Here is a 17,830-nt window from a genome sequence, read left to right as displayed (position 1 = left end):
TCAACGTAGAATACTTCTGAGTCACCTTGCCAGAGTAGGGCTCAGAAGTGCTGTATGTTAGTAAAGATCTGGTGGCAATTCTTTTTTGAAGTATAATAGTTACCATCATGCACACATTAAGCATAATTTGCTCTGTTCTCAGATGCTTAAGTTACAGAGCAACTGCAGTGATTTATGGGATTTATGAAAATAGGCTGATGTTTTTCAACTCAGCTTCATGCTAGGTGCTGAATAATTTTAATTGTATTTTATTGCTTCTTATATTGTATTTTACTGCATTATAATTTGAATTCTATGAATATTTCATGTGGACAGGCTGCAGATCACCTGAATGAAGCTCGTAGACCATTGGTGGTCCATGGACCACGGTTTGGGAATCGCTAAAGTAGGGTGATCTTTAGTGGGGAGATGCCTGCGAGTCATTTTGAAGAAGAATATGTATTAAAAAATACTTTCTAGCCTTTTCTAAATTGCTGAGCTCTACTGCAGGCAACAGGGGGTGAGAGGCTGCATTCTAATGCAACTTTATTTGGGAGTAAGCATTTAAGGGGGGGGCAAAAAATGCAAATGTGATTACAACAGCTTTTTCTACAGAGAGATTTTGTTTTCTGTCTTGTATTTCTTCAGGGGAGGGAACATTTGGTGGATTCAAACAATTTCCATCCTCTGATGGCAGGCAGACCCTCCCATTGCATTCCCCACTTAAGACGCATACCCTGAGACACAGAGGCAATAGAGAGGAAGGCTGCTGCTCCTTGCTAACTCAACCAGAAAGTGAGCTAGAGTCTCTGGATAAGTGGCAGAGGTGCATGCATTGATCAAATGAGCACGTGCAGTTTTCTAACCTGCCTAGATTCTGCATATGCAGTAGTCAGGCAGGCTAAAATTCTTGATTTTCCCAGGACAGTTGTGGTGTTCCTCATTGGCTAAGACAATGAAAGACAGGACTCCACATTTCTGTCTCCACATTTTGCCTTGGATCTCTGGATCAGCAAGGGCTGGAGACTTGCTTTTTTGTTAAATGAAAGCTGGCAATCTGGGCTACATAATGGGCTAAGTGGCACCAGGTACCAAGACTAGAATCCAAGTTAAACCCTTCTGACAGGGCAATATGGCAATCCTGCCTATGAGTGAGTAGGCCTGAAGCCTTCAGGTGAGCGAAGCATGCAAAAGGAGAGCAGAACAGACAGCATCAAGAAAGAAGAAAAGGTGATCCAAAGGCAATTCCCCATCCCAAGAAAAACGAACCTAAAAAAGTGAATACTCCTTTTATATTGATCAGCAACCAGACCAGGACACAGTGGACTTTTCCATTACTTTTTGTATTAATATAAGTGGGTCCCCACTAAGAATTATAATAATCTGTTTGGTAAAGGGGAAAGACGAGTCATTGCGACCCCTGCATCAGTGATTTTCCAGGCAGGTCCCTTTGACACACTGCTTTTGCACTGGTTGCAAAAATAGGTCATGCTTTCACTTTTGTTAGGTCTTCACACTCTTATGAGGATGCCAGAGACTCACATTCTTCTGGCTGACAGCAGTTTAAGAGCTTTTACCCAGAAATTAAACCGATATGGCATATTTCATTCCTCTTGTTCCATCATAACTGCTGCTCTGCTCTGCCCACTTCCTGCCATAGTGCTGCATGTGGAGGCCTAACAGGGACCAAATTAAAACCCGCGTGTTTTAAATGAAGTAATGGATTCTGTAATTATGCACAGAATGAGCTTATAGATAATTGTGCCATGGGCGTCTGTTTTGTAACTTCTGCGTGTATGAACACACACACACACGCACGCGCATTATATAAACACACACACTTTGGGCCATGTTATCCTGTGTGCAGTGGTGTTCCTCACTATGATAGGTGCCTGTTCTGTCAGCAGGATGGAAATGGAGGGAATCTTTAGAATGCCCTGTCCTGTCTGCAGACCCCACACCACCTCTCATGATGTTCCAAAGGGCATGGATAGAGTGATCCACAATGTCCTGAAGGAGCGCTTTCCCTTTTGCTGTCTGAGCGGAACAATGCAATTTCTGGGGCTACAGTAGATTTGGGAATGTTCTTCCCCAAGCAGGAATCTCTGAAGGAAACAAAGAGGGGCTCCTTTTTCTTTATTTGAGTTGTGTGAGCCATGTACACCCTTATCCATACATCCAGTGTGACAGGATTGCTGTCTAGGATGTATGGACAGAATGACATTAAGACAACTTAAAACCGTTGAAAAGCTGAGTTAATCTTAGGGACAAGCTTTGGTTTAGGCCACAAGACTTATGATGATGATTTTTTAAAAAAACCATGAAGTGATAAAGCAGCAACTCCAGAGACTCTCATTCAGAAGACACTGACACAAGGAATACTATATTGTAGAAAAGCTTTCTTGTGATATAAACTGCTTTCCCCTATCAAGAATGTCGTTTCATAGCTTGTCCAACTTTTCCTTTTCCTGATTGATGTAGATGCTGCAGGTAGGTTGCAGCTTCAATTTAATTCAGCTCTGCACTAGCTTGCAACTATCAAGAGAAGGTAAGCCCATAACGATGCTGAAAGCTTGGTCTTTCAATACAACTTCAATTCTAAACTATGTGTAAATATTACAGGCTACCCAGGACCACCAGGACCATCTGGAATAACTGCTGCACCTGGAACCAAAGGAGAAGTGGGGCAAATAGGTACGGTTGGAGAAGATGGTCCAAAAGGACTTAGAGGAGATCTAGGCCCAGATGGAAGACCTGGAATACCAGGATTGCCTGGTGCAAGAGGTATGATGGCAACACCCAGAATTGAGAACTACTAAGCAGATAATCTAAACAGATGTGTAATAATACACCATTGTTTTCCCTTGAAGGGTACAAAGGTGAACAAGGAGTCATGGGTTTTGTTGGCATAATGGGGATTCCTGGTGACTTTGGCCCCACCGGACCCAAAGGAGACAGAGGGTTAACCGGTGAGTGAATATTTATACTGTGGCAGTTAATGGAATATTTAAAAATAATCAAGAACTACTGCATCTTCTAGACCAAAACTGATACTCCAGACTTTTAGCACATTTTGAACTTGGGGACCTCTATAAAGTTCTCATTTTAAGAGCATGTTCAGTAAAAATATTTCCATAATGGGCAATTTGTTATGGAGTGATGCATGCAAGCCTGTAGTTCTCATCGGCAATCTTGACACCTGTTTTTAAGAACTTTTGACATTGAACCAGGGTGCACACTGCAATTTGACACCCCAGGAATTAATGTACTCAAGACAACAAAATGATCTTATAAAATTTTATTGTATTGAAAAGAGAATTAGCATATTTTTAAAAAGGTGTTAAACACAATTAACCAACAAAGACTTTAATAAATAACACACTGGTTAATTTTAAAACAGTTAACGTTATTCTGTCAAGTAATAAGCATGCATGAAAAGACATAGAAAAACTAAGATGCAGCAAAAAGGAAAATGGATACTGCCTAAGAGCTTGGTTATTGAATTTGTGGGGCTTTGGATAGATTTTTAGGACATGAATTAAAAGAAAACAGGTGGGACAGGCTAGAGAATAGTCTGGGAGTGAAAGAAAAGTTCTATTCTTGCAAAAAAGCAGTAGTGGGTAGTTTTATATGTGATGAATTATGGTAGCCTATGGCTCTGAGCAATAAAGATATGCATACAGAGTGAGTCAAGATAAAGACTGGCTGAATCCTCAGAAAGGCTGGGATGACAGGGATAAAAAGGTTGACGGGTGGCTGGGGCTGACCACCTGTCAGTCACCTGATATCACAATGATATCAGGTGACTCAATTTCCTTTGCCTGTGCAGTTTGAAGTCGAACAGTGTGGGCCAAGCCACAGAACTTTATAGGCATTGCCAATCACCTGATTGTCGGCACTTGTAAAAGTGTCTGCAAACCCTGGTTTTGGCTCAGCTACGTTTTTCCCTGCCCCATGGGCAGGTGGGCATGGCTGGCTAATTAGGAACACATGCTGGAAGTTCTTCATCGCTGTTCTAAACCTAAAAAGAAAATGCAGCGTGTTACTGTGGCCCTCAGTCAGTGGACCAAGCATCCATTGGATAGCAGAGATTCATGCTCAAAAACTGCCCACCCTCCACATCATTCAAAGCTGCTCTATTGTCTACTTCTCAAGTGGCTGCACCTCTTATCATTCTTTCTGGCCGTTGCTGAAAGGGAACATGTCTCTCTATGTTCTGGATGGGCCCTCTACTTCAGAGAACACCAGTGGGACCATGCCAGCACAAACCACTCCTCTTGTAACATGGGCTTCTCCTGTGCGGCAAGACGATGCAACACCATTTTCTACATCTATGAGGGGCGTTTTATGTCCATGACCATCTTAAGGAGGTTCTTTACTGAGGTCCCTTAAGGAGGGGTCTATTCTTGATCCTGGTCTGCAGAACATAAGCCCAATTAAGGGTAAATAGTCTATATCCTTAAAAAGTCAAGATAGGCAAGTCCTCAAGAGAATAAAATCTTTCAGTTGATCTTCTTGCTTGTCTGAGTCATGAGTGCATATTGCATCTACATTAGGAGGTTCTCGCTCTGAACTAGACAGGTTCTGAGTTCAGCTGTTCCTCAGAGGAATTTTCCTGCTCCTTAGGCCAAGGTATGCACTTTGTTATCGGTGCCTCACCCCCAGTCTAGGTTCACAGAGACAGGCTACAGGTCCCTTCAGTGGTGGACCTTACCCTCAACCAATCTAATAAGTAGGGCTGTGCATGGACCCCCAGTCTGATTTGTGACTCCAATCAGACCAGGCCAAATCTGATCCAGACATATTTGGACCCATTCCAACCCAATCCGGATCACAATCCAGATATTACAAATCTCCAGAAATCCCTCTATTGGGAGAACACCAGTGGGGCCACACCAGCTCAAACCATTCCTGTTGCAAAACTACATTGCAAAACCAAAATGGCCATAACTTTCCTGCTTTACGACCTAGGGATATGATATTTAGAGGCATGGTAGCTGCTGTGTATGGGATTAACATTGCCACATAGCAGGTGGATAGCTCTAGGAGTTTCCATGTTAGCCACCTTTAACATTCGCTTTTTCCAAAAAATACATATTTGTACAAAAGACTAAGTGCTCAGTCATGCCCATTCTCATGCTCTTGTGTTTGCCCTGGTTCCTTGCTTCAAGATTTTGAAAAAAACAAGGTTTTAAAGAAAAATAGGATTGCGATATTAAACACGGGCAGGTAGCATTAGGTAGGCATGGGCTGGCAGCACCATGGAGGTAATATGCACATAGGGACATGAAATCTGGGAACATGGTAGCTCCTATAGAAAGAATTAACTCTGCCAAATTTCAGGTGGGTAGCTCCAGGGGATTTCATGCTAACCATCTTTAAAGTTTGCTTGTTTCCAAGAAAGATTTTTTAATCATCATCATGTCATAATGCTGGCTAGTAGACCCACAAGGTTTGACTGGCTGGCTATTAATAATAATAATAATAATAAATGTGTAACCACATGAGTTGGCCGCTTCTTATTGCTCATGGTTAGCAACTGGATAATAATAATTTCAGGAAGCTATGCTTAAATATGCTCACAAGGTTTAATAATAATCTTAGCAATGAATAAAATGAAATAAAAAGACAAACATTTTTTTAAAAATATGCAAATAAAGATGGAATTGATTGGGAAGGAATAGAAAACAAGCTAAACTAATGCTACTCAACCCTCACCAAACATTTCTAAGAGACTGAACTTACAAAAGATTTCTGCATTTTAAGACTTCATCCCTTCCAGGCACTGTGATTGTAAGGTGTTGGGTGGGGTGATAGTATTCTAGCCTTCCTCCTTACCCTGGTGTTCTCCTTATTTGGTATTGTAATTAATCCATTTCAGACACCCCCTGTCTTGGTTCATTAGAGACTGTTTTCAGCTACAGATCTGTACAAATCTTTACAAATTGATTCAGGACTAGCCGATCCCCTCTCTAGAGATTTGTAGCTGCTTCAGCCTGATATAAATTTACCCAAATTGGCATGATTTGGTTTGTGATTTGTACAAATCTGGTGCACAGCCATACTAATAAGACACCTGCAGGGCTTGGGGGCCCACACACCAGGGGGTGAAAAGGAGGAGGGGAGAGGGGCTGGAAAGCTCCACTAATCAGGGTAGAATTTTCTCCTCTGAGTGTTTCCAGGTCCTGCTCGTTAAAGTTTGCAGGACACATCTCTCAGTATAGCAGTCTACTCCAGAGCATGCCTCTGTTCATCCTCTTAAAGGAGCCAAGACTGCCTTTCCATCCCAGGCCTCTGGCAGTTTCCCACTTCCAGAGTCATTTGAGAAAGCATGGATGGCCAAGTGGGCCAATCCAACTAAGAACAAACCCATCCACAACTTAGCAAACAAGTTGTATTCCTCCAGGAACACCCCCAAAGCTTCATACACATCTAACTGCAAGCCCAGATAGAACAGAGGACTCTGGAAATTGGCTAGGTTGGGCATGAGAGAGTCCAATTTCTCCCTACCCTCCAGCATCAGGAAAGGCTTCAAGAAGAACCTCTCCAGCTATTCTGCAAAGATCAGAAAGGGGATGGCTGCGCCACTTTGTCTGGAAACAGTAACTCTAGGCTATACCCTGAATACCCAAGAGGGAAGTTCATTTTGGTTTCCTGGAATTGGACTTGCACCAGAGCTTTCTCCAGGCCAGTACCCACTTGTTGGACCTGTGCTATAGACAGAGATTGGCTCCCAGGTTTACTACATATGGCCCTAAAACAAAAGGGGACATCATAGCCATCTTGGATCATAAGTGGCTCAACCAAGTACCTTGAGCATGAAAAATTCCAGATGGAGACCCTGAGGTCCATAATCAAAGCCCTTTCAGAGCAGGAGTTGCTGGCATCCATAGACCTCTATAGTTCTACCTCTATATTCCAGTCAGGTCATCTCACCAGTGATTTCTCCACTTTTGTTATAATCAAACTCACTTCCAATGCAGAACTATGCCATTCAGTCTGAAGTCAGCTCCCAGTGTGTTCACCAAATTCCTGGTGGCACACCTGAGAACCTTGAGGGTTTACCTCCTCTTCCAGTCCAGGTGAAAGGAGGTGAAATGGTGGATGGAGTAGTGATATCTGAAGAAAGGTGCTTCTTGCTGCCCAAGGAGGTAGTAATTACAATGGATACCAGGCTGTTCAGCTGGGGGATGTATCTTGGCTTCAGGATGGCTTGAAACCTGCTCAGAGGCAGGGAGATCCAGAAGTATCAATGGATTGCAACTGAAAGAGATCCAGTTGACCTTCTGGGCCTTTCAGGAAGGTTTAGGTCAGTCACATGTCTTGGTCCAAACTGACAATATGTTGGCAAAAGCTTATATGAATAAGCAGTCAGGGGACCCAGTCAGTCTCTCTGGACAGGCTTGCCAAGGGTCTGCTGTCCAGAGTGGAAGAGAACCTCCTCTCCATCAAGATGGAATACCTAGTGGGGAGCCTCCAATCAAGCAGCAGTTGGCTGAGCAGGACCTCTGTGAGACAGGTGGAATGGCCTCCCAAACTCCAACATGTGGCCAGAGGTTCAGAGAGCCCTGCATGGATCTGTTTGCTACTCCCACAAACACTTGGAGAAGTACATAGGGACAGAGGAATCAGAATCTCCATTGACAGGAGGCAGCAGGGAGTGTGGACACAGTGTAGTAACATGGCTGCTCTCCTGGGAATAGAGATCCTGACCCTCTGTCCCTGTGTGCTTCTCCTCTGGGCCAGTTTTTAGCACAGATGCTGTTTTAGCAGCCCTCCTACTCACTCTGCTGAATTGGGGAGGGGGGTCCTTGAACTCCCACTTCAAATTCTAACCCTGATACCATCACCACTTCTAACAAACAATAAGTTCTTGTGTCAACTAACAGAAGAAAGTCTCCAATGGAAATGGAATATCCTTTCTGCAAAGTCAGTTATTTTATTTTTAACTTGTAGGATTTCAGGGATCTCCAGGTTCCCCTGGGCTGCCTCCTGTCCTTCCTAAACTGGTTACTGAACAAGGGATACTGGGTGCTCATGGAAACCGAGGGCCTCAAGGCACTTTTGGTGAAATGGGTCCTCAAGGCCCACCAGGAGATCCAGGTAGGAAAATAAATATGCAAAGATGGCTTTCATGAGTTAAAATTATTTCTCACTTTCCAGTCCCTCTTTCCACATACCATTTTTTCCAAGAAATGAGACATTTTATGAATGAGACTCATGGCAAATCAGCCATGCAGATTTTATTACAATTATTCCCTAAGCCAGGTACTCATAGAGATTTAGTTGGTGGAACCCTAACTGAAATCTCCACATGAATGCCCAACTCTCTACACCAATACTTTTCACATGTCTATCACTTTGAAATAAATTTCAGAAGTAATTCCCTGGAAAAAATTTTTGTGATAATTGGTGCCTGATTACTGAAGCCAGTGTTGATTTCCTGATGTGCTGTACCCTGTGCTTTCTGTCTAGTCCCTCTGGGCTTCAAAAAAAAAATTAGGCCCAAGCTGTTCTTGTTCCTCCCAGTCCCATTCTGTCACAGCAACTCAGCCCGTTGACTGTTACTAATATAACTGAAATCTGCAGGTAATCACACCCTCATTTAGAACCTGTAAATAATCTATGCAGTCAAATTCTTTCATGTAAATTTGGCTACACGGCTTCTACTGATAACACAACGGCCTGAATAGGATGCAGTTTACTCTTCCCTAAAATAATATGTGTCTAGTCCTTCCTTATTCAGCTGTGTTCTTCTCCATGGTAGCCACTTGCTGAGGCTTCATCATCAAAAACAAAATGCATTATTATCTAGGATTTATATATTTATAGTATATATAGTATTAAAAGAGCTTGATTAGACTTCATTTTCCCATGACCCTCTTATTATAAAATGGCATGGATTATTATTCTTTTTAACTTTACTTTTAAGGTTTTAGAGGCCTAGTGGGTAAACAAGGACTTCAAGGAAGAGGGGGAACGTCAGGATCTCCAGGCTTTAGAGGGGATCAAGGGAGAACAGGACTACAGGGCCCAGGGGGCTTTGAAGGTAAATACTGATCCTAGAATTCTTCCCCCTTTCTTATCTACCTCAGAAGTGCACTACTGAGAAGTTACTCCCAGGTAAGTGGATCTGGATTGCAGCCTTCGTGATTAACTAAATCTGCATACATTGGCATATGAGGAGGGAAATGATCCTAAAGAAAAACAGTATGTTTTTATTTGACACAGCAGGTATAATTTTGGAAGAGGCATTACACCCTCTCTACTACACAAAAGAGGAACATTTCTTAAGATTGTGCTTTCTGTCTGTAATTTTAAATTACTTAATTTTTTTTTTAAATTAAAATCCTCTAACCAATGAACTTGGGGCACTTTTTTGTTGATAATGATGTTTCTGATAGATTGATCTAATCAACACAATGTTGCCCCCTTCTAAACGCATTTGAGAATAGGAAAGACAACAGAGAAAGCTTTGTCTTTCCCTTTAAGCTGGCACAGCTCTCTGCACAAGGACAGATTTACAATGGTGCAATTGGAGCAGTCGCCAATAGGGGGTCCAGACTCTGAACTTGTATTCATTCATTCAAAAGCCTCTAGCTCTACTAGAAGGAAAGTTATAAAGCAAAATGTGCAGGTACCCTTCTAAGTGGATTTCTGTGAGATCAGCTAGCCTAGCTACTCCTGCCTTTCAGAGTTCCCTGGAAACAGAGATTGTTAAACCATATTGGGAATTGTAGCTCTGGGAAGGGAATAGGGGCCTCCTGACAACTCTTAGCACCTTTAAAGTCCAGGATTCTTTGGAAAGCCATGACTGTTCAAAGTGGTATAATACTGCTTTAAATGTATAATGTGTCACGTTTATTTATTTATTTATTTAAAAAGTTTATATCCCGCTTCAGTTCCGAAGAATTCTAAGCGGCCAAAACAAAAACATAGTGCAAACACATTATACAATATACAATATATAAAAAAATATAAATTATCTCTCACATTACAATTCAAAAGCTAACCGAAATAAAAAGGTCTTAACTTGGCGACGAAAACTAATTAAAGAGGGGGAAGAACGAATTTCCTGCAGAAGAGAATTCCAAAGAGTTGGTGCTACCACCGAAAACGATCTATTCCTAGTACCAGTCCGATGAATTTGGGAAAAAGAAGGAATATTAAGGCCGGGGTCTAATGAAGATCTTAAAGAACGAGCAGGCTCATAAAACGAAATACGATTTGAAAGATAACTAGGGCCTGAACCAGATAAAGCTCTAAACGTTAAAACCAGGATTTTAAACTGAACTCGATAAGAAATTGGAAGCCAGTGTAGTTGTTTTAGGAGCGGAGTAGTGTGAACTCGCCAACCTGCTCCTATTAACATCCTGGCAGCCGCTCTTTGGACTAATTTCCGTTGACGAAGTATTTTAAGGGGAAGTCCAGTATAAAGCGAGTTACAATAGTCTAACTTAGACGTAACCAAGGCATGGGTAACCGTGGTTAGGTCAGAGAGTTCCAGAAAAGGGTGCAATTGGCGAACCAATTTTAGGCGGGCAAATTTCTAGGCAATGAGTGAAATCAGAACTCTGATGAGTGAGATATTTGGACACCAGGCTATAGGAATCCCTGGAGTCATAAAGAGCTGTTGTTTTCTCCTCCCTTTTAGTGCACTTTTCTTTCCTGCTTCTGTTTTTGGCAAAAGCTGCCCCTAGCCACAGAGGCTATCTGGGCCTCCAGTGATAAAGCTGGATCCAGAAGCACTCCCAGACTTCATACCTGCTCCTTCAATGGGAGTGAAACCCTGGAAAGGACAGGAAATTGGCCAGTTTGTCAGACACGGGAACCATCCATAGCACATCCATCCTGCAAGAATTCAAGCTCAGCTTATTTTCCCTCATCCATCTCCCCACTGTGTCCAGGCTGTGGTCCAGGCTGCATTCAGATGTTATGGAGAATCAATGTCATCAGCATACTGATAGCACCTTGCCCCTAATCTAAATCTATCTATCCATACATAAACTAGCATTGGGGATAAAATAGTGTCCTGTGGAACCCCAAAGCATAAGTACCAGGGGGGTGAAAAGCACTCTCCAAATGCTATTCTCTGGACTCAGCCAGGAGGATACCATACCTCAAGTTTGATATCGGGAGACAACAATACCTTTCAAGTGCATTTCTAAGCGGTTTCTATTGAAACCACTTGGAAACAGATGTCAAAGTGATCTCACTTAGCATCTGTCAGCTGATGGGCATTAAGAGACACTGCCTTGGAAGTACATTTCCAAGCAGTTTCAATAGAAAATGGCCTTACAAGCCAAATTAGGACCCTGGCTGGACCTAGTTAGACCTGTGGACCAGAGGTTTCCCAACCCTAGTCTATGGTATCAAATGCTACAAAAAGATCAAGGAGGAAGCCCAAGATTGCACACCCCTTGCCACGCTCTCCGGTGATCATCAGGGTGATCAAGGATGACTTGGCACATGACTGAAACAAACCAAAAAGTATGTCACAACGAACTGGAATTTGGAAAAATAAGGAATTGGAAACAAAAAAAACAGACTCAAAACTGCCTATGATATGGATATGGATGCTTTATAAAAAAAATTAAAAACATGTGAATAACGTGTACACATCTGTCATAGCTGAATGAGCAAGAGTAAATATAACCAGTATATACAAAAACAACTCCTGAAATACAGTCTCAAAACATAAGACCAAACGCGTTTCGACAAAGTCTTCTTCAGTGAATCAATGTACAAATAACTATACTATTCATCATAAATGTAAGTAACAATACAATTCACAGTACAACTGCAAAGATAAAAAATATATTATTTAAATACTGGAAATGTAATATTCATCTAAATAAAAAATGTTTATACTCCTTATACAAACTCACCATTTAAAACTACAGAAATAAGATATGGAGATTTCCTGAATGCCACACCAAAATATATATAGAAGATACTCTCTATCTCTGTGAGCATTGCAAGGCTGTCTCTCCAATTCAAACCTAATGAAATAAAAAACAAATATATATACAGTAGAAATCTAATACATTCTATACTCAATTTAATTAAAATAAAAACAAAAAAGCTATGGTATGACCAGCATACCATACTCACCAACTCAATAAAATTATTTATTTCTTAAATCTACACCAGTATTCAGACATGCTGTAACTCTGCTTATCCCAGCATTCCTAATGTAAAAGCACACCGCTGTTTCTTTTTAACAAACTTTGCAGGTGTCTTTGCAGATAAGAATTTTTTTAAAGGAATATCCCAAGCATCCATCACAGGCAGTGTTGCTTACTGTAACAAAGCTAATGATTAAAATACAATGGCCAACCTATAGACATAATATAACCTTATGAAAAAAATGGACTGCCTTCAAGTCAATACCGACTTATGGCGACCCTATGAATATGGTTTTCATGGTAAGCTGTATTCAGAGGTGATTTACCATTGCCTTCATCTGAGGCTGAGAGGCAGTGACTGGCCCAAGGTCACCCAGTGAGCTTCATGGCTGTGTGGGGATTCGAACCCTGGTCTCCCAGGTTGTAGTCCATCACCTTAACCGCTACACACAAATAAAATAACCTTATAAATATACAAACTAGTTATACATTCCTACACAAATAACTTCTAATTCATCACATCCAGTTCACATCTTCATTAAGACCTATTGGTACTTTTGTATTAAGTGTGTAGATCCAAAATAGTTCTCTTAGTTGTAGTCTACGATGTAGTTGATGTCCTTGGGCTTGTATCTTTTTGAGGCAACAAAATTTTAGATCTCACACATCGTGTCCACATTCCACAAAGTGTTGGACCAAAGGGGCTTGGATTTTTCGAGTCCTGATGCAACTCTTATGTTTTTAATAGCTCTAGTTGTCATCCCTATATATATATATATATATATATATATATATATTTACAAGGGCAAATGATAGCATAAACAATTACAATTAAAGAAACCATAATAAAATAATTTAACATGATTAATTGGGTTCACAAATAATTCCCCTTTTTTTACAATTCTCACAAACACTGCAATTCCCACAGGGAAAATTACCTCTTACTGCTGTATCCATCAATGTTTGATCCCTACTGGTAGACCTAGGTCTGCACATACTATGAACCAGTATATCTCTTAGGTTCCTTTGTCTTCTGTATGCAAATAGGGGACCATGCTTGCATCCTGGTAGGTGCTCAATTAAATACCAATGTTTTTTAACGATAGCCTTTATCCATATGGCTATCAAAAGTAAGGGGAACCACCATTTTATCTTTCTTTTGTTTGGGCTTTGATGTCATCCGATTTCTATCCCTATTTAGGGCTTTATATTTTGCCTCAAGAGTTTCAGTGGATACCCTCTTCTGTTTAATTGTTCTGTATTTTTGCCTGTATGTGGCAATCCTTAATCTCGCTACAGTTTCCTCTTATTCTCTACATCTGCAAATAAGGAAGATTGTGTAACTATCATATTGTAAGAATGAATTGGCATCTGTATTTTTATGAAATATATTAGTAGTGAGTCCCTTATTTTGTATAGAAACCTCCACATCTAAAAAATGAACTTTAAATTGATTATAACTCATATCAAATTTTATTGTCTCATGGACCCCATTAATGTGATGTAGAAACTCTTCAAGGTCTTTTCAGTACCCACCCATATCATAAATATATCGTCCAGGTACCTCTTCTATAAGGCAATATACTTTTTAAACATACTTCCTTCCTGTAAAATGTACATACATTCAAAGCAATCCATGTATATAACTATGGCATCTCCTTTGTTAGCTGGCTTGTATACCACATCATTATAACTTTTAAGGTAATATAGTGCCTTATTTTCCTCAATAGTCATATTATGCCATGGATGTACCAAGTTTCTCCAAATCTTGCACATCTTCGGTCACTAGGTCTTCAAATACTAATAGTCTTGGATTATTCGAGGGTGGATTAAAGGTAGATCTAGGTTTAAACATTACCAAACTCTGACAGGGAGACATTGCTACCCTTAAAAAAAATCTGACTTCCGTATTTTTCTAAATAATGCTTGTAGTTCTACCACAGACTGGAAGGAGTTATGGCTAGGGGTGGGAATAAAACTTAATCCTTTTTGTAAAACCTTCATCTCACATTCACTGAATCTCCTTTCTGATGGTTAACTACCAACTTTCTGGTACAGAAAACAAAACAGAACACAGACAGACCCAACGGAAAAAGATTCTAAAGACAAATTGGTAGTTGACCCAATTAACCAAATTCCTTATTGGTTCATGACTGAGCCTGAACTCAGATTGGAATGGGTCTAGATAATCTATAACATCCAAGAATGCAGGTGCTCTGTCACAACTCTCTTACTGCCTTCTCTAGAAAGGGGGTATTTGCAACTGGTTGGTAGTTACTCCAAACCAAGGCTTTGAGGGCTGGCTTCTTTAGGCGTGGTTGGCCTCTTCAGAAGCAACAGGGACCACTTCCTCTTGCAATGAAGTATCCACCAGGGAAACCCCCTCCACGAGATTTAATAAGCCAAGAGGGACTGAGGTCAAGGGCATGTCTCCTGGTTCATTTTCCGGCTACATAGCTGATTCCACAGTGCATCACAGACTGTGGGATTGATTGCTTCGATTGGGACTACAGTGGAGTCAAGGTCACTCTGAAGTCAAGTGACTGTATTTGAGAATATGCAGCCAGTTGGTCAGAGTGCGTCCTCAAATGCTCTAGAAGCCCTTCACCCTCAGCAATCTCCTTACCATCCAAAAGAGCTCCACTGGGCAGTTTATTAGAGGATGGAATCCATGCTGCAGAATGTGTCTTCTTCACCAGCTCCATCCAGAGCTTGGAAAAGTTACTTTTTTGAACTACAACTCCCATCAGCCCCAGCCAGCATGGCCACTAGATTGGGCTGATGGGAGTTGTAGTTCAAAAAAGTAAGTTTTCCGAGCTGTGATATATGTGCACTAGCCAGTGTTCAGTCAGCTTCAGCGTGAAACTTGTGTCACTTGTGCTCTAGTCTTCATCTGGATTGCTTCATAGCCCACAGCTCCCCAAACAAGGGTGTCTGCAGAGAGGGGGAGGGAAGTGCTTGCCCCCCTGGAATTCTAATTTTTTTTATTTTAATGTGCATAGATACATGCGCCCCCAGCTAATGAGCAGGAAATTTAGAGTGATAATATGAAGAGAACAGAAAACTCCCGCTGCTAGACTTGGACTCTTTGCATTGTTCTGGAGGAAAGCCTCTCTGGGTCAGCAGGCAGCTCAGATGAATGTTGCTTGTTCTGACTAAATGATTATGCTTGCAAATTTTACATGATTTCAGCACTCTAGAAATTTAGTGATAATAGGATCACTGGTATGCTCTAAGTTTGAATAAATATGATCTTAGTTTCAGTATGGCTTCCTTTGGTAATGGGCCTTCTTGCAGTGGCCTCTAGACTTCCTTTATTGTAGCATATTCCCCTTTTTGCAATCTGGAAACAGCCTGAGACAGCTTGTAGTATGCTTGCTAACCACTATATTTATTGAACGTCTTATCCCAGCAGCTAATGACATAACAAGGCTGCACTGATCTGCCTCAGGATCCAGTTGCATGGCACGTTTTGTGTGCTACAGTGGGGTGCAGAACCTACAGGCCACTCATGCCCCCCAGGGGTCTAATTTGACTCATGAGGTCACTTTCCCCAAACCACGCCCACCTGTCCACCAGCTAACATCATTAGCGAGGGCAGGCATTTGAAGGTGCACTCCCATCTGCCATCAGCTGACGGGCTGATCAGAGTACATCTTCAGACTCCTCCACCCTTCTCCTTCATACCACAGAAGTCTGAAATAGAATCACAGAGGAGGGGTATTTGAAGGTATGCTCCCATCTGCCCATCAGTTGAATTTGGAATTTGAAATTTTGGGGGATGAATTGGTAAGAAGTTGTGGGTAAGAAGTCATACAAAAACCCCACATCCATCATTGTGCAACATATGAAACATGAGCCTTAATGAATTGTTGGACCACACCAAACTATCCCCTGCTATTAAAATGTCCATTCTTGCAGCACTTTCCCTCCCAGTTACAAGCACAATTGAACCATCTTTTAGCACTTTGCGTAGGGTGATTGGCTATATTCAACAATGAATGAAGACAGATTGGTTGGCTTGTCCAGAGGAAAAATAGGTGAAGACCTTTCTGATCCCAAGGAGAAATTTATAAAACAAGTTATTAACTGTTTTGGCAAAGACCCTCAAAGATGCCAGTTTTTGTTTAAATATAATTTTGTATTATATTTTCTGTTACAGACAGGCAACCCTTAACAAAAACAATCTGGCTGGTTTCAAACCTTATTTCTGGAAATAAGGAAACAGCCATGGCAGATTCTGTGTAAAAGATATGGTCCTTACAACCCTTAGGGGTTTTAATCTGGTTTAGAGGCCTACGTTATTGTTGTTCAGTGGACAGATGTATGGCTTTCTAGTGCCTTATTCTGTTATTGTTAAATGGACAAATAAAGTAGTTTGTTAGAAGTTAGTTCTGACATGTATAATCCCATACAATACAGTAAATTACCAAAACACATCTTACCATTGTTTTTTATTCCTTCCCTTCAGCATCATGTAATGGTGGGTGGAGTGGGTTCCTAATGCCTTGTAGTAACAATTCATAGACCTTACTCCCCGCCTAGAAATATTTCTAGCCATTGTCAAAATGACTGTGAACACCTAACCACTTGTCCTGGATTATTCAGCCCTAAACAGACTGAAGGCAGCTGTCACTTTGACTGGGGTACAATGACAATTCTTTCCATGTTCAATGAAGCCTTTAAATCAGTTTACTTTCTCCAACACTCATGCCCCCTTTTCCTCTCCTCAGGTGTAGCAGGTGATCCAGGTACTCCTGGGCTGCCAGGTATGCCAGGCCGCAGCATTAACATAGGATACCTTCTGGTGAAGCACAGCCAGTCTGAGCAAGAGCCAATGTGTCCAGTGGGTATGAACAAACTATGGAGTGGCTACAGTTTACTATATTTTGAAGGACAAGATAAAGCACATAACCAGGATCTGGGTATGCATTTGTGAGGTGTTATGTAGTAGTGATGTTCACATTGTTTATTAAAAAAAACCCTACATTGAGCAGTATATCCAAAAAACATACTAATCAGTCCAAAAACCCCTAACCAATAATTTTCAAGGAATAGAAATAAAGCAGAATTTTATACGCACATAAAACAAATCGAGAACTACAGATCTAACCAAAAAGCCAGGTTCTGCTCCTGTTCAATTTAATCTTATTTATTATTTATCTATTTATTACATTTATACCCTGCCTTTCTTTCATGGTAGAAGCCCAAGGCGGCTTCCGTATGGTTCCCAGGTGGTCTCCCATCCAGGCACTGACCAGACCTGACCCTGCTTAGCTTCAGCAGGATGCTGGTCTCATTTGCCTTCAGACCATGGCCTGGGAACTTGAGAAAGCAACAATCTCAGCACAAAGCCCAGGAGCCTATCACACTTTTAACATGGCAATGGTAGTTTGTTTTTTCAAATAGTTTCAAATCCTCAGTAAATGTGACTAATAAGTTTATACTGGTATTATGCTTGATCTGGTTTTCAGTGTTTTTCCACTTGCCTCCAGAGTTTTCCTTGGACTAAAATAAAAAACCTTCCTTCTTAAAGCAGTTGTGGGGAACGTTAGGCCATCCAGATGTTGCTGAACTACAATTCCCATCATCCCTGGCCATTGGCTGTGCTTGCTGGGGCTGCTGGGAGTTGTAGTTCAACATCTGGAGGGCCCACGGTTCCCCAGACCTGGTCTTAAAGCAATGGCAGATATAATGGTTCAGAGAAAATGGGAGAAAAGACA

The 17,830-nt window shown here is 41.3% G+C and overlaps 1 protein-coding gene across 2 annotated transcripts in view; it reads left to right on the top strand.

Moving 5' to 3' along the window:
- The window catches only part of COL4A2 (collagen type IV alpha 2 chain), a 305,291-nt gene that overhangs the window by 281,355 nt on the left and 6,106 nt on the right, over positions 1-17,830 (top strand). For both annotated transcript variants that reach the window (XM_061607561.1, XM_061607560.1), the window contains 5 exons: positions 2,602-2,763; positions 2,850-2,948; positions 7,936-8,082; positions 8,912-9,028; positions 16,841-17,032. In XM_061607561.1, the coding sequence (XP_061463545.1) occupies positions 2,602-2,763; positions 2,850-2,948; positions 7,936-8,082; positions 8,912-9,028; positions 16,841-17,032 (717 nt within the window). The remainder of the gene's footprint in view (positions 1-2,601; positions 2,764-2,849; positions 2,949-7,935; positions 8,083-8,911; positions 9,029-16,840; positions 17,033-17,830) is intronic.

Source organism: Rhineura floridana, chromosome 2, assembly GCF_030035675.1.
Source record: "Rhineura floridana isolate rRhiFlo1 chromosome 2, rRhiFlo1.hap2, whole genome shotgun sequence".
NCBI lineage: Eukaryota > Metazoa > Chordata > Lepidosauria > Squamata > Rhineuridae > Rhineura > Rhineura floridana.
Note: the sequence above shows the minus strand (reverse complement) of the source record. Positions and strands in the feature narration are given on the sequence as shown.